The 17,207-nt window shown below is 40.8% G+C and overlaps 3 protein-coding genes across 7 annotated transcripts in view; all 3 read right to left on the bottom strand.

Moving 5' to 3' along the window:
- The window catches only part of clip1b (CAP-GLY domain containing linker protein 1b), a 37,381-nt gene extending 26,842 nt beyond the window's left edge, over nucleotides 1–10,539 (bottom strand). Inside the window, exons 1-10 of one of the 2 annotated variants that reach the window (XM_051411798.1) lie at nucleotides 10,424–10,539; nucleotides 7,613–7,808; nucleotides 6,347–6,850; nucleotides 6,139–6,266; nucleotides 4,991–5,115; nucleotides 4,704–4,905; nucleotides 3,024–3,221; nucleotides 2,185–2,288; nucleotides 1,975–2,035; nucleotides 899–1,003 (exon numbers count right to left, since the gene is read on the bottom strand). In XM_051411798.1, coding sequence (XP_051267758.1) covers nucleotides 899–1,003; nucleotides 1,975–2,035; nucleotides 2,185–2,288; nucleotides 3,024–3,221; nucleotides 4,704–4,905; nucleotides 4,991–5,115; nucleotides 6,139–6,266; nucleotides 6,347–6,850; nucleotides 7,613–7,703 — 1,518 coding nt within the window. In that variant the 5' untranslated portion in view covers nucleotides 7,704–7,808; nucleotides 10,424–10,539. The remainder of the gene's footprint in view (nucleotides 1–898; nucleotides 1,004–1,974; nucleotides 2,036–2,184; nucleotides 2,289–3,023; nucleotides 3,222–4,703; nucleotides 4,906–4,990; nucleotides 5,116–6,138; nucleotides 6,267–6,346; nucleotides 6,851–7,612; nucleotides 7,809–10,423) is intronic. The other variant, XM_051411799.1, reaches the window with a different exon arrangement.
- Nucleotides 10,540–10,694: 155 nt separating this feature from the next.
- LOC127370091 (hydroxycarboxylic acid receptor 3-like) lies at nucleotides 10,695–13,060 on the bottom strand. Its single transcript, XM_051411817.1, has one exon. It carries the CDS (start codon nucleotides 12,764–12,766, stop codon nucleotides 11,774–11,776), a length of 993 nt encoding a protein of 330 aa, XP_051267777.1. The 5' UTR covers nucleotides 12,767–13,060; the 3' UTR covers nucleotides 10,695–11,773.
- Nucleotides 13,061–13,214: 154 nt separating this feature from the next.
- Nucleotides 13,215–17,207, bottom strand: part of denr (density-regulated protein) — a 6,669-nt gene continuing 2,676 nt past the window's right edge. For 3 of the 4 annotated variants that reach the window (XM_051411827.1, XM_051411825.1, XM_051411826.1), the window contains exons 5-8: nucleotides 17,183–17,207; nucleotides 15,651–15,767; nucleotides 15,420–15,559; nucleotides 13,215–13,547 (exon numbers count right to left, since the gene is read on the bottom strand). The exon at nucleotides 17,183–17,207 is cut by the window's right edge. In XM_051411827.1, the coding sequence (XP_051267787.1) occupies nucleotides 13,503–13,547; nucleotides 15,420–15,559; nucleotides 15,651–15,767; nucleotides 17,183–17,207 (327 nt within the window). In that variant the 3' untranslated portion in view covers nucleotides 13,215–13,502. The remainder of the gene's footprint in view (nucleotides 13,548–15,419; nucleotides 15,560–15,650; nucleotides 15,768–17,182) is intronic. The other variant, XR_007886141.1, reaches the window with a different exon arrangement.

Raw genomic sequence — 17,207 nt, forward strand, 5'->3', positions numbered from 1 at the left:
TACTGACTAACTCACATAATTTATAGATATATTATATACATATTATATTATATTATATTATGTTTAAAAAAAACATGAAGAACAACTGATAAACTGAACAATGAATCCAAACAGTGAACACAACAACTGCCGGAAGTTTGTGTTAAACAAACAGATTATTTCTTGTGAATATTGCATCAAAAATGAGTTTTCCTGATATTTTTTAGGAACTTTTGATAAAATTTTCTGTCTGTGTTTTCATTGTTTTCTTCTTATTGTTCTATTAACTCCTTGATTGTACTTTTCTAATGTAGGAGGCTGGCGAGGAAGGCTCTTCACTATGCCCTTATGCTATTCATATCTTAAATAATAAAGCTTTGGTACCCCTATTAAAAATTTAATAAATGACTGAGCCTCTTTTAAAAATTAAACTACATATTTATAAGCTATTTTTAAAGTTTTAACATCTTCAGAAGGAACCAACGGGTTTTGAGCTGAGTGCAACAGATGGGCCAGAGAAGAAGAGGAAAGTATTAAAAGATGGGACTAAACAACATTGTTGGTTTTGGCCTTTTCATGGGATTTGCTGAAGAAGAAAAATGAGAGCCGGCATCGTCAAAAGCACAGGCATTTCCAAACTCTATCATTTAAAAAAAAAACCTTCATGCACACATGCACAACTCTCAGTATGATATACCTGAGTTATTAGAGCAGCTCAAGGCCGATGAGATGTTAATGTCCCCATGCCAGGGCTAATCATCGACTAGGCCGCGAGAGAAGCAACTTCAAATCTGACAATTTGCATAAAGTTTGCACGCCGAGGTTCCTTCGATATATTCTGTGCATCATTATTAAACCTAGATGGGGGGGGAAGCGTATCACTCAGTCCTGCTGTGGGACTGGGACTGCCAGCATTTACCCTAGTGTCCTCTAAATCCCTCTGGAGTTTTTCAGCTTTGGTCTTTTCAAAGAGCAGGCTCTGCTCAAGCTCCTTTATGTGGGCATGCTCCAGTCTGGTCTGCGTCTGTTAGTAAGAGAGAGCAGGAAGAGGAGAAGGAGAACAAATACCAATGCAACACTGACATGCCAGCTTTGTGCCACGAACAGAGAGAAGACAAGACTTTAAAGAGAAGGCCAGTAAGTAAGGAAAAGCACTGATGGTTTCCAGCATTTCAATTACACATCAGTTGGTCGTGAACAAAGGAAGAGATTGTTATTCGCTCATTCTGCTCTGAGGAATATCAGGAGTTAATTATTTCAATCATCTCATTCTGACTCTCTATATAAAGTATCCTTGGATACTTTCACATTTCCTCTATTGGCTTGTTTGTCGTACTTGAAGGAGACTAATTCAGACAGTGATTCCTCTGAAGGGCGAAGAAGATGCAGACAAGAGAGGAGGATGAAAGCGTACGAGAAGACTGAAGGCGAGGCGAGACAAAAAACAGCTTTCAAGAACAGGCACGTGGATGAAAAGATGACGAGAGGATGGTAATTCAAAGTGCTGCAGATGGGTGGAAAAATCTGAGTGGAAAGGGGGTGAGTGAATTAAGAGATGGATGAATAAATAAAAGGAGCAGGAAGAAAGACGTGTCTGAACAAGAGAGCGAATGAATGATTCAAGGAGTGCAGGAAAAGGGAAAACCTTAAACAGAATGATTTATTTAATCATCAGCTCTTGTTTTTAATGGAAAACATAAAGCAGTAAATTAAAAGTTAGTGGCCAATTTTAAGGTTCCTTCATGTGGTAAAGCAAGTAAAAGGAGATCAAACTCATTAGAAGTTCATTATATACTCATATACGGGAGAGCTTCAGGTTATTTTGACTGGTTTTAATAAGAACTAAGTAAGTGTGGAAAGGTCAAATAAGTTAACTGTCCACCTGGTTTGTCAATAATTCACACATTAAATCAGCCTGACAGGTGGGAGATTTAAAGCTCGAGTGAGGGATAGAATATGTTTAATGCAGAATCAGATTATATAACCTAATATTACCTCCAGGTCTCCTTTGGTGATGCATGCTTCTTCCACACGAAACTGCAGGTCTTCCACTTTTCTGTCAAACAGGAACAATAACAACATTTCCTCACAATGACAGTGACCCATAACCAACAGTTTCACACCTGTTGTCCACCGCTCTCGCCACCTAACGGAAATCCATAAACAGTTTCATGTGCAGGCCGCAGGTGAAGTCAGACCACCCACCTCTTCTCCTCCTCCAGCTGGTTGAGCAGCTCCACTTTGTCCCGATCTGCTGCCTCCACCAGCGAACGCAGCTGGTCCAACTTTGCTTCCATCTCCACCGCGTACTATAAGAATGAATGACACCCAGCATGAGCACACTTGGTGAATGCACACACTAAGCTCCAATGTCAGACGTTAAGACCACGCTCTGTTCCGCTATTCATGGTATCTTTAAAATGTTGTTGGGAATTTATTTAAAAGTTCTAGATTTATTCAACTGACCATGAAGGTCACCTAAATATATACTGTATACTCGACAGTGGAAAGATTAACCAGGACCGTTTTGGTGAGTTTTACTTTGTAACGTCCACTTTGAATGAAGTTACGATGTTACGATGATCTGTGAGGTAAAATTTAAGTTTTTGTCAGTGGAGTCTGGTGGTGACTGATAGCGATAAACAGGCTGTTTCTGCTTTAACAAAAAGGATCTTACTCTTTACAAAAATGGTCTATCTCTAAGATTTAAGCCTAAAATTTGATTGTCAGTTCTAGATATATTTGTGAAGTCCAAAACTAGATAAAACCTTTGACATAATAAAAAAATCCCAATTCTTTAAAAGGTGCATTAAGTAACATTGTCATATTGTGACAATCACATAAGTCATGTTTACTCGCCAATTTACAAATTAACATCCAATATTCAGGTTTTGTTGTGTTGAACAAACATAAAAACTCACAAATAAAAAAGGGGAAATTTGAAGTATCTCATAAAAGCTTTTGGTATTACAAACAACAAGGTGAAGGATTTTTTTGCTGTGTTCTTGTTTGACTACACACATCCATGTGTGCGTGTATCTGACCTGATCCCGTCCTTTCCTCAGCAGAGTCAGCTCCTGCTGCACCTCTCCTGCGTGGCTGGTCGCCTTTGCAACCTCACATCTCTCCAGGTCTCTCTCTGCGAGCAGCTGTTCGATGTGCTGCTGCTTCTCCTTCAGAGCCTCCTGCAGCGCCGTGGTGCCAGAAATCTTCCGGGCGTACCGAGCAGACGTCTCCGTGAGCTGCAAGGACACAGCGATAGATACATTCATGCATTTAACAGTTTGTTTGTTGTCGGACTCTCCAGACTGAATTACGACCAGTGTTTAAACTGTATCAGAGGTGCTTCAGGTCTGGGGGTGGCAAAATATGAAACAACATAATAATAAGGTTAAGATGCCAGAAAAACAATAAAATCTGATTTAACATGAGTCTCTCTCTCTCCATATTGAATCACAATATTACCTGCTAGAATAATTTCATTCAAAACAAGTCAATATGCTTAGATACACACAAATCCACAAGCAAAACGAGGCCCCAGTGTGCAACCCAGTCTCCTAGAAGTGATGTTTATATACTACTGATTTGTTTTACCTAATAGAGGGAAATATAACTGCTACCTGTGTTCAGTTCAGTGGAAAGATGTTTTTGTACACAAGTCGTAGGGACGGGTGGAGGGGCTGGGGTTAAAACCCTGAGTCCTGCGTGTGGTCAGGGATAGATTGTGGTTTCAGCTGGCTGATGGGAATGTCAAGTATTTGGTAAGAATTGGTTAATGTTAATGTTTTGACTGGATGATGACACTAGATGGAAAGTCAGAGAATCACCAAAGTCTTTACAATTCATCCAGAGGGGCACATGAATTATTAGCTAATTTCACAGCAATCCATCAAATAGTTTTTGAGACATTTCACTCTAAATACTCTAAATATGAACCTTGTGGTGCCACTAGAGGAAAACTCAGGGGATCACCAAAGTCAGTGGGATTCATTGTCTGGGAATCATGAATGTCTGTACAAACTTTTACAGGAATCTGTCCAGTAGATGCTGAGATATTCCACTTTGACCTGCTGGTGGCACTAGATAAAAAGTCATAGTCCCACAAGATATCACAGTATAACGGTATTACACAATTATTATTACTTTGATCGAACAAACACTTTATTATAATTTCACAAAATATTAAGTCCTTTATTTTTTTCAGTAACACTGATTCAATACTGTAGATAAGTAAATTGATAACCATCAATTTTCATACCATGGTTTCAGTATACCGCTGCAGCCCTCGGTGCTACAAGCTTGTGTTGTATTGATAAAAGCAAAAACTAATGAAATACTTCAGGTTGCCATTGACACTTTTACAGATATGCTCAGTTTGAACATTTTGTGACCTAACAATTAAGTTTATTCAAAATGTTTCCTTATCGTGTTGAAAAAAATGTTGATCATTCAGGTAGTATTACGTTTCTCTCAGAACGTACTTGCTGTTGCAAATTACTAGTAGATAAAGATAATTTCTAGGAGACAGAGCTGCAATGTGCCATGTAGTCGTACGGTCAGCAGACAGCTGGTCAAAACTGTCGGTTAAAGAACTTCTATATATAAATATATATATATAAATAACCCAAATACTCAAAACTTGAAGACGAGTTTTCAACCTACGAAGAGACAACTTCAGCTATGACTAAGAGGAAGGTTTAGAGTTGTAGCAGTGTGAGTCTTACCAGTCCTGCTCGGCTTGGTTTGCCGCTGATTGAAGAGGTTGCGGAGCTGAGCGAGCTGATGGAGGAAGCGCTCGGGCTCCTCTTGAGAGTGGACCTCCTCCGTGAGCTCTTGGCCTTGGTAGGCGTGGTGCACGGGAAGCCAATACGCGTCACCTTGTGGACCGGAGCAAACAGACCATACCTGGGCAAGCACTGAAAGTATCTGAGAGGGAAAAAAAGAAAGACGTTGCTTGTATGGTCGTATTACAACAGATAGTTAATAATGGTCCTTTGTCGGTGATCTTTACCTGGTCCCTGCTACAGCTCCATCATTCTTGCCGAGTGGTTCATCCAGTTCCACTCCGCACCAGTCTCCTTTGGCAAAGTCAGTCTCTCCCAGAAACCGCACCACTCCTGCCTTTGTACCGCCAACCTACAAACACACACACACAAAAAGAAACAAGAAGCAAGTTTGATTTACAAGCGTTTCTTTGTTTCTCTATTACAATTAAAGTTAACGCTCTGTACATACGGTGTCCAATGGCGGGTTGAATTACCCACTCATCCAATATTTACTGATGAACAGTTAACACCCCGGGGGCAGTTAGGAGTAAGCATATACTTCACTTAAGTGGAGGAGAGTTTGGAAAAACATCACAAGAGGGCACATTTATAATTATGTTAACAGAACATCTTCTCTTCCTCAGAGTTTATGCCAGATTAAGTTGTTGACATCTCCGCATTGTAAACGATTGCAGGGTTTTTGTCTTTAAATGTATTCTGTTTGCTCGTGTCTGCTGAGTTAATAAATAACATTCAAGACTCATTTATGTCATAATCTGTTCCCCGACTGCAGCTGGCCTCATCAACAAGCAGGGACTCTTCTCATAAACACTACAGTTGACTATGTGCACACTCCATCCTCCTTTTCATTTAAAAACAGATATATTTTACATATTTTTTATTATAAATATCTATTTTATATTCAGGATTCTTGACATGCACTACTCATTTATTTTTAATTTCTATTAGTATGTTTATTGTGACCGTTTTGCATCAGTATACCACGTCTGTTTAAAAACCTACTTCAACAAAAAAAAAAAAAAAGCTGATTTTTATATTCACCAATTTACCTCAAATGTAGAATTTTGCATTAGACCATGATGTCTGCTGATGTCTGCTGATATTCAACAGCAAGACTTCCAGCTTCAGCTCTTCTTTTTCCTCGCATAATAAACAGTGTGACTGAAACTGAACAGGTAACCTCGCACAGCAAATGATTACGCTAATGTTTAAATCTCACTAACTCATCTCACTCAGTCCTGAACAAGCAATTTGTGAGTGGATCTGACTCGGAACGGGAGAGGTTCAAGATTTGAATACAAAAACAACTTATTAGTAAATATTCTGCTCTAAAGCAAACTGCTGTGTCGGGTTCAAACACCAAACTTCTCACCAGCACTCGGTCTCCCAGCCTCAGCTCCCTCTTGGTCTTCTTCATGGATTCGGTGTCTGAGAGGTTCGACACGGACTCGCTGGAGGTGAGCATTCGGTTGAGTGCCGTCTTTATGCCGGTGCCCTGAGCTGAACAAAGAAAACCTTTATTTGGTATTCTGATGTGAAATCCAGCTGTTGTTCTGTACTTTCACTGATAAATGTGTTACCAGTTGAGGTAGCAGCAGGCACAGACTCGGTCGCCGCAGTGGTTCCTGGAGCTGGACTGGCCCCCGGTGCTGGACTGGCCCCCGGTGCTGGACTGGCCCCCGGTGCTGGACTGGCCCCCGGTGCTGGACTGACCCCCGGTGCTGGACTGACCCCCGGTGCTGGACTGACCCCCGGTGCTGGACTGGCCTGCCTCCCATTCGCCTCCTTCTCCGGCAGCGCAGTCTTGGAGAGCTTCGAAGGCCGTGTGAAAATCCCCCTCCCATCCTCGCACTGGAAGTACCGGACCCCCGCCACGGACCCGTCGTTCTTCCCGATCGGCTCATCCAGCACGATCCCCGCCCACTGCCCGGGAGCGAACTGCGTGCCCCCGATGAACTGCACGTAGCCGGGCTTGTTGCCGTTGACCCAGACCCTCTCGCCGATCTGAAAGTCCACACTTCCCTCCTGGGTCGGGAGGTCACGCTGGCCGGGGGGCTTCTCAGGGGGAACGGGCTTTGGAGTACCTGCAATCACAATTATACCTCTGTTCATTAAAGACCAACTACATAGCAACAGGTTTGTAGATTTTTATACATCATCCCTTTTTATACCTTTAACAAAATAAACTAAACTTTTCAAATGCTTTGACAGCTGTGCATCAGCGGTTTGATGACTAAAAAAAAATTATAAATACAGCTCAAATTGTTTAGTGAAATGATTATTTAAGATCAAAGAATAAGTAAATAAGACTAATAATGTGACCCAGTGAAGAAAACGTCTAATACTTGACATAATTTTTAGATACTTAGTGCTAAAGTTTACTCAAAAACTACTGAGCGTTGAACAGAACTCCCAACATGGCCTCTCTTTTTTAAAGTGTCTTTATGTTCATAAATATTGATAAACCATATAACAATTAGCTAAAGAGTGATATGTATACTTATACAGTTACAGGTTTAATCTCTTAAAGCAAGAACTGTTTTTGTTTCGGGTAGTTAGAGGTCCATGTGTCGTAGATTTCAACAGGGCAGTTGGTTGCTGATTAAAGGACTTTGTAATCAGATTGACACCCTGCTGTGGTTTCAAACGGCCTAAATAATTACAAACAGCACAACATACTGTCTTGTGTTCAGAGCTGCTCTCTTTCATTAGAGGTTCATTTTTTACACACAAATGTTCTATTGTATTTTCCTGTTCAGGACTAATTGTTGTATGTATGTATGTATGTGTGTGTCTCTACTTTTAAAATCAATATCATACAGTAAATGATTTCCTTCATTTCTTACCAGAAGTTGGAGACGTCTTTGATGGCGCCACAGATGGACGGACTATTTTACTGGGGGGTTTGAGCCCGCTGACCTTGCCTGTAGTACTCATGGTTCCGTGTGTGTCAGCGGGTAGGTAGGGGGGACCTGGCCTGATCAAGGTGGGGGACTAGGCCTTCCCCACCACCCTACAAAGTCCCAATGCGATGGGAGGAAGCTGGAAAACCAAAGAAAATGCCCCCCGAATCAATCGAATATAGTACGCAGATATTAGAGCTGTGGGAACGTGAAGGGGACAGACACAGGAACAATATCAGGGACATTTTTAAGCACAAACTCAAATAAATAAACCTTCTACCTTCTAGCTGATTATTTTCTCAATTCATTTAATGATTTATTTATGTCTCTAAAATGTCAGAAAATGATGAAAAATGGCCATTTTAGTTTCCTAAAGGCCATGGCGATGTCTTCAGATATCTGTGGTGTCCAAAACTGAGAATTTTATGGCTCTTTGGCTCAAAAAAATAAACAGTTTCTGTTTTATTTTGTGTCTACCAACCATCTGACTAATAAAAACTACTTTTATTAAATGTTGTTCCACTGGAGTCCACCCATAACTACAGCTCTGTGAGAGCTGTTAAGTGACTCAACCCTGTGTGTAATTAAATCCTCCTACTGTATGTGACAACCCACCGTTCATCACCAGCTGTTTATTATCACTCGTGCAATAAATGTAATGTCCGGCTGAACCTTACGTCACGTGCAAAAGTCTCTACTGTGTAAGGCAGAGTCTCTGCCACGAAGTCAAATGCCTTTGCTCTTTTGTAGGTGTTGGCCCTGGCGGTCTGACCCTGTTCCCACTCTATTCATAAAACAGATGATTCACTCTGAGTGCTGCTGGGTCAAGACACACATTATGTTTCACACAGTAGAGCCTGTGTTTCAAACACACCCTACACTTAAAGGTCCAGTGTGTCACATTCAGGAGGATCTGTTGGCAGAAATGTAGTAATATATTCATAGGTGTGTTTTATTTAGTGTATAATCACCTGAAAATAAGCACTGTTGTGTTTTTGTTACCTTATAATGAGACGTTTTTATCTACAGAAGGAGCTCTTCTACGCAGTATGCCATGTTTCTACAGTAGCCCAGAATAGTTTTTCAGCCACTGTAACTTCTCCTTCATGCAACTACTGGTAAGAGTGCTCCATTGATCTGGCATCCAATAACTATGGACAGTTTTTAAAAAAGGATCAAAGTCGACGCAGTAGATATCGTCTTTTTTTATTCCTCGTTAAAAACCTACAAAGCAACCCGACTGCGGACACAGAAACTAGAATATTATGTTAGTAACAGCTAATGAGGAGCAGGCTACAGAGGTCTGATAAGGTCACTTCTTTCTAACTCCTCAACCCTTCAAACTTGAAGACTTCAGTCCCAACTAACACTGACTCAAAGGACACATCACCATGCTGTGTTTAAACCCATAAAAGGCTTTATACAGCTCGTATTCACATGTGCAGCCGTACTTTAATATATAAAATCATAAAGGTTCCCTGTTTAAGTTACAGTATAGTTTACAGTATCACTCCCCAGGTAACTGCCCCGTCCAAACCCTGCATGTAAACGATCCATCAGTTGGTTTGTAGTCATTTGATTATTTGCATTTGTTTAGAGACTATTTATCACTAAAGCACATTATCAACTGAAACAATAAGGGCCTTTATGTGGATTTTTTTGACTTGTATAATTTGTGTTTAACCAAATTATCACTAAGAGTGGATCAATAGTGGTCTATATATATATATATATCTATATATATATTGTTTGTGCCTCTACATTTTGAGTCACAGCTCATCTTATGAACAAATAAATACCTGACATGTTTGAAAAACCAAGACGGTTGTTTAACAGGAAGAAAAACTATTCAGTCATAAAGCAGAATTTATTAAAAACAAAGACTTTTAACCCGTTTTTCAAGTTGAAACTCTGCTTTATATCCAGGTAGCTGGAAATTACCGGTCAATATCTTTGCTCATTTAGCATGTTATTCATTGTGTATCATCAATAAAGGGAAATATAACTGATACTAACTGAAACTCTTTAATTACGGTGCGTGTTGTTGCAGAGACAAAGTGTTGTTCAGTGACTTTCTGGGTCACAGAGAAACACTGACACCAAACTAGATCTGTGAACTCAAATGAAATAAATTTGAGAGGATTTTTTTTAAATTTATTTTTATGTTTTAAGGTTAATATTCTTCCAAACTTCCAAAAACAGGTGATAAACACACATTTGACCACCTACAACCCACTGAGGGACCCCAATTGGCCCCCCAGCCCTAACAGGTAAATAACAGCTACAGTGTCCCTAAAACTGGAGCTGATACCAGATTACAAACCAATAAAAACACTCATTATAAACACTCATTATATAACTAATAACTCATTATAAACACCTGCAATCACCAGGTAAGAGGAGAAGCATTACCTCAGCGCTGCTCCCTCCGCCCCACCGGTGCTGCCAGACCACAACAACAAGCACACCTAGAGCTGTCAACCCTCAGACCACCACTGTCTCATCGTTTGAGGCTTCACACAGCTTTACCCACACAAGTATAAACCACAATAAGCCCGTTGAACTAGTTGTTTCTCCCTTTGTGGGAGTTTCTTCGGTCTCCGGCTCCCAACTGCCGAAGCGCGAGCTAACGGTTAGCTCGCGAGAGAGCGTAATTAAACGTACAGACAACTCAACGGCCCTGAATGAGAGGACGTTAAAGTGAAATAAAAAAAAGCACACAGGTGTTCGGAAAGAGTTTCTGTGGACGCTTACTTTGTCTCCGGTGCTGAACCGGGTCTCAGTGAGGGATGCTGTGGGTAGGTAGCAGCGTACCGTCGCACCGTTACATGTTTCTGTTTCTGGGGGTGGTGTGTTTTTTTTTTTTCCAGCCCCAGCCCGACGCGATGACGTCACCTCGGGAACTAACGCTGCGTTCACGGAACCGAACGTAAAGCTCGTACATCCGAGCACCACACGCGTGTGTGTGTGTGTAACAATGCAACGCGAGTTCACACAAGAACAAGAACACACAGGACAGTTGATGTGTAATTTGTTGTGGTTATCTTACTGTTTCATTTATTCATTTAAAATAACATTTAATGCACTCAGAATGACAACAACAAAAAAAATAAATATATATATATATATACACAGTATCACACATTATTAAAGTAACGTGATTACTTTCTGTTACCTTTTGGATTAACTCTACACCAAATATGCAAAGGATGATGTAAACTTTGGAAAGAAAATAGAGAAAATGTAAAGATTTTTTTGCATAAAAATATGAGTGTAATTTGATTGTAACAAAAAAAATTGTATCCTGATTACGTAGCTCACTAACATGTAATCCATTACTCCCAAAGTCTAACAAACAGGAGGAAGAATGGCTCCAAAGTTATGTGTAATTTATGATGATTATCTTAATGTTTAATTTATTTATTGGAAACAAAAGACTCGGGATTTGAAATGTGCACAAATATATGCACACAGAAAAAAACACCTCACTCTTACAGTGTTAACAGAAACTACCTGCACACTCTCTACCCCCCTATCCCTCCTACCTCCCTACCCTCCTACCCTCCTACCCCCGGGTATGACAGGAAACGTCAGACACTTTGCACTTTGTGTGGTTTGTGAGTTGGCTGAACGTTTACTGACCGCACTGCAGTCGCCCCAAACTTCCCTCTCGCTGTCAAACTGATTTGTACTGTAAATATTAGTTCACTAAGTGAGCAGAATACCCGTGTATGCTGTACACAGTGGATGTGATTGACAATTCAAAGCATTATATTAAGTGATAAACACACATTACATCACTTATTACCTTTAAAAGGATCAGCAGTGCATATTAGACCAGGTCGTCTTGCAATAGAAGAATATTTGATTGTTAAAGACTCATAATAATATTAAACACTGCACACAAGAGTTGTACTTATACAAGTACAGAGCTCTAAGCTCCTAATTTTAACCATCTTAGGTGGGTCATTTTGTTCACAATCACAGCCAAACCTCTACATTTTAATAGTTATACTCTAAGATAATAGAAGTTGTATCAGTAGCCAAGACTTTACCTTTAATGTAACAATTTAAAATTAAGGATATCCCTCTGATAGGAAGGATTTATGCCTTTTTATCAACGGTGGAGATTTCTTTGTCAGATGGATCTGTCTGATCTGTGTCTTCCTCCTTCCTTCCCAGCAGCTTATTCAGGACCTTGTTGAAGGTGCCACTGAAGACGGGGCTCGAGAAATAATACACCACGGGGTTGAGGACACTGTTGAAGTAGGTGAAACACACCGACGTGTAGAACGCCAAGTTGGCCTCTTCGAAGTAGCTGCATTCATCATACCACGCCTTCAGGACCCAGACGGCTATGCGCGATATGGTGCTGGGAAAGAAGCAGGTAATAAAGATCAAAGCCACGGCCATCACAAACTGAACGGCGCGTTTGATTTTCCCCTTTTTGTCCAGAGTCCTGCCCCTCAGCTGCCACGTTATTCTGAAGGTGCAGAAAGCGACGATTATGGTGGGCAAGAAAAACTGGATGACGTAGAAAGTGTTGTGCCAGGTGGAGAGGGGACTGAAGCCCATGCAGATGTTGAAACTCTCGCACTGCGTACGGTTGCTATTGTAGAAGAAGTGCTCGTTGGCGAGAAGATACCCAGTTGCGAGAAAAATCAGACCCCAGAGGCCGAGGGAGACCAAGAGAGCGTAGCCCAGGCCCATTTGGTTGATCTTGTTCCGAGGGTGGACGATCTTCAGGTAACGGTCGACAGCCACGGCCGTGAGGAAGAAGATCCCCGCCGCACGGTTGGCAGCCAGCAGGAAGAGCAGGATGCGACACAGGACATCGCCGTGGAGCCAGTTCTTCCCACGCCTGTAGTAGTCAGCCCTGAAAGGTAGGCAGAACAGCACAATGGAGTCCGCAACGGCCAGGTGAGTCAGGTACACGGAGTTGGGCTTCCACGTGTCCATGTAAAAGATGAACATCCACAGGGCGAAAACATTCCCAGACAGTCCAAGTATGAACTCCAAGAACAGGATCGGAGGCAAAACCTGGTCCAGGATGGGCGCCTCGAAGGCGCAGCACTTATCGGACTGAGTGAGATTCATCCTTTGACCCGTCAAGTGATGCAAAACAACCAGCCTGCTGCTCTATATAGTGTCAACATAGATATGCTGTACCATGTGACTTCTTTAGTAGGGAATCATTGTTTGCGCTCATGCAAACGACTCTCAGACAAACATGCCAATTCCTAAGTGACGCGAACATCTGGCACCGTGTGTTATCTTTGGGGAAAGTGGTATTGACCCAGAGGAGCAAGGAAACAACTGTAAATGTTATCCGTCTGGGGAGTGCACCCTCATTATAAAACTATTATGCAGGGGAATAGGTTGACTCACGGGGATTGAGTAGGATGCATGAAAAACAAGTAACCTGCGGCCATTTAAAGTGACCACCACAAATCGTAACCCTTTTTTAATATGTTAAAAAAAAAAAAAAAAAGACACATAGCTGTTGAACATAAAGAAAAACAAACTTGGAAAGAAGACGTGAGTGTAGAGGCGAGGGGGAGACTGAAATTTATTAGCCTACAGTTTGCTTGAGTGAAGAACATTTGGGGAGGGATTCACGTCATACCACACCTTTGGCAAACGAGAGAAAGCAGCTATTAACTAAAGAAAAAACAAAAAAACAAAACAAAAGAAGAAGCCAAGTGAGTGGCAGAGTCCGCAGCTTTTTATGAACAGTAAATAAAATAGGTATAAAATGACTTAATGTGTACATTTGGCCAAGTTGTCGCTGTTACAGGTCACATCCATTTCAGTAAAAGTGCATATTTGGTCTTCACTTCTTGACTTCACCCAGATCGTCGATGCTGTCATCGTCCACCTGCAACAGGAGACAAACAGAGACTCAACTCAGCGACAGAGTCAGGGTTCCCCGCTCTTTAAGAAATCACTTTCCAGGAGTTTTTATGGATAACTTTTGCTCCCAAACAGTCAAATAATTTACTGGGAAGCCTAGTATTGACTTCTTTTTTAACGCTGCAGGGTTTATGATCATGTGTCTCAGGGTTATTACAGGTAGGTAGCCGGCGTTTCACGTGGGACCACGGCACATTTTTCTGCCGTGGTCTCTGGCGATTTGAATACGATTTACAACAGTTTCCTCTGACCTTAACATTACAGCCAAAGGTCAGAGGTTCAAAACCAGTAGAATTTATTCAAATCAAGTGGAATTTATTTTGTTTTACAAAATATTCGTGGGAAGTCAGGATCTAAAATACAATTAAAAACTTCCAGGATAAGAGATTATTTCCAGGATTTTTGGTCATTTGAATCTAAGTCCAGGCCTCCGTGACTGGAAAACTGGTGTATTACTGTCAACAACTGCCATGAAAAGACCAAAGTCAAGTATTGTGTGTATCAAAACCTGATATTAGTTATTCCTCTGTGCCACAGAGCTCTAACGTTGTCCAAAACCTTTTAAAAACATGTGTTCCTTCATTACCATGAACACATATACTGTACTTTATGTCAACTCAGGCTGTATTCAGACCAAATCAGGTGAGGTGGCCATTAACCGTAGGCTGGTGAGGCGGGGTGAGTGTGTGGGGGGGGGGTATCTGTGCTTTAGAGAGCAACTGCTGTGAAACAATTAGAAAATAATATTTTATTTCTCCGATTGAGCAGCTGTCTCGCTACCAGTGCTCCCCTTTCATATTCAATATCTACGACCAAAGCCGTCGCTCTCTCTCTCGCTTTCACCTGACAGCAAGCCGGACAGACGTCGAAGCACGAACTAAACCAAACAAAGAGTCAGCTGGGAGATTATCGTGGTAACTGAAGCTGACTGATTTTGTCTGAATGCTGCCCCAAATACTCACTTGAGCACCAAATGTGTATTAATCCACAACTGAAAATAGTCCCCAATAAATGCACTCTTTCCTTCTGTTTATTAATTATTATTTTATTATTATTATTATTATTATTATTATTATTATTATTATTATTATATAACTACAACACCCAGCTGTTTTAGGAAACTCAAGAGTCGCCTTTAAAGATGAAACTTTATACTTATGACCCATTTTTAAAAGAATCACCTCTTCGGCAGGAACCAATGGGCCCGAGAGCCACAAACGGTTGAAAGCATTAAGAGAACACATTGTTGTTTTGGTCTTTTCATGGTATTTGTTGACAATATAAAACATATGGAGAACTCAATATACTACAACTGTTATAACCTAATAAAATCAGGACACATCTGTCGTTTTCAAATTCAGCTTCCGGCTTATTTACGTTAATTCTGCGTTAACACTGCCCTCAACCTAAAACACATTTGTGCTGCAAACTGGTATTAATTGTTGTATTTAGTCATGAAATATAACATCTGAGCACACATATACCGGTGCTGTTCCCTTTATTTGTCTCACTCAGCCTTTACGAAGAGGACAGCTGGTGTGCAGTTGGATATTATCACAAGTCTGCTCATTTCATTTTTTTTAATGTTACAAGAATAAAGACAAATCTGAGACACGTGGAGCCAAATCCCTTCTCCCCTCTCGTGCCAACTACCACACATTTTTTAGATGGAACTAGCTTCCAACAAATTACTAATTAAAAAGCCTGAACTGCCTCATCCAGTGAGAATGAAGTCGAGGGGAAAAGAGGAACGAGTAAATGAACAAAAGGAGAAATAACTCGGTAAGATGAAGTATTATAAGACACACAAACGTATCTACGGATTCAGACAACTCACCTCAGGCCACTTCTCTTGAATGACGTCGATTATGTCGTCTGTAAAATCTCCCTGAATGATTATTTCATCCTCTGCTGTCACTGAGGCACCGCAAGAGAATTTCTGGGCAAAGAATCGCTGAGCCTCTTTAAGTTCAATGTCTGCAAGAGTCACCACAGACTTCATGTTAAAAGCATCAAGAGAAAAAGAGAATAAATCAACGTTGAGAGTACTAAAACATTAAATTCTTACCGAAAGTTGCCAGGCCACACACCCGTGTGACGTATTTTTTCTTGGCTCTTGGGATTTTTGCTATCGTGACTTTCTGAGGCACAGTCTTCTTTTTCTGTCTGATCTGGCCTCTTCCACCTTAAACACAACATAAAGTCTTTCAAAACCTCTTATATACAGTGTTTATCCACATGAGGAAACTCGCAATTTCACTATAACAATTTTATTGTTTATTTGTATACGGCATACAGAGTATGTAGCATAAACAAATGCCACACAACATTTATAGCCGAAGCTAATTTGCAGTTCCCGTCCCTACCTGGGCCTTTAAAATACATAAAACTAAATAAAGACACAGTACATAAGAAAACACCATAAAACAGGAGAATCATTCATAACTGATTACTCTTCAGGAACTGTTTCAGTTTAAAATGATCCCAGTCAGGATCCAGTTTGAGTTCTTTCAGTCAGGAATTCCACATTTTAATCACCCGAGAAGAAAAAGCTGTTTGTGTAAATGAGGATTTATATAAGAGCACCTTACAGTTCCCACTGGAGGCTCCACGTTACTGTGGGTGCAACCACAACGTCAATGGAGCACCTGGGGAGCCTCCTTACGCAGGCGTTTGTAGGCGAGTTTAAGACGAGCAACTGTAATTAAATTAATCAAAAACGTAACATATTTAACGTCCTAAGAACAAGAACAGCTTCGTGTCCAAAATCTTGATTGATTGAGTGAATATGAATCAGAAGGCCTCTGACAACTAGAGAGGGAGTTTCACCAACAAAAAACTAACCAATTTATCTTTAGCTTATTTTATTAAAGATTTACTCTAATAAGTCAAAATTAAACCCTGTTTTTGATATTACTTATGATCTGTGTTTTCCAGCAATAGCATTTATTCTCAGTACTTATGTTTCTATCTATTGGTCTTCTTTGTTGGCAGGGGGAGTCTGCCAGGTGAGTGCTTGACTGAAACTGGCTGCACACGCAGAAGAGATTAACAGCATGTAATTCAACGTTACTGCTTTTAATTTCATCTCAATATCAGCCTCACTTTTTCCTCTCATACAGCCATCAGAGCTGCATACGGTAAATGCAAACCCAACATTTTCTGCTGCATTTCCCAAATCCATTCAACTATAACACAGGGGAGATTTTATTGTGAAGCGGCGCTGACATTCATTGACAAAATAAAACATTTTCAGACTTTTGTTGTTGAAAGCAGGTCAGTTTTAAACACTGCAGGGGAGTTATGGAACGAGCTGCAGGCGACTTCTAAACAAAAAGGTACCGACTCCTCTGACTGTTCCCCGCCGTTGCCTAGGAGAGCTACTCATGTCGTATGTAACTGCATCATTTTTGACTAACAAAGCAGCGGCTGTAGTAGAAAACCGTATTTACTGGTTAACCAGCAGTAACCAAATCCACCAGGTGGATAATTTAAACAAGGGAAACACATTTGCTTTGACACCTAGAAATAATATCTGAATGTGCGTGTAACACCGTAATACCTTAGAATTAACTTTCCTACTAATATTTGACCCCATACCTCTCTTCTGTTTCTTTTTCTCCTC

The sequence above is a fragment of the Dicentrarchus labrax genome, unplaced genomic scaffold, assembly GCF_905237075.1.
Source record: "Dicentrarchus labrax unplaced genomic scaffold, dlabrax2021, whole genome shotgun sequence".
NCBI lineage: Eukaryota > Metazoa > Chordata > Actinopteri > Moronidae > Dicentrarchus > Dicentrarchus labrax.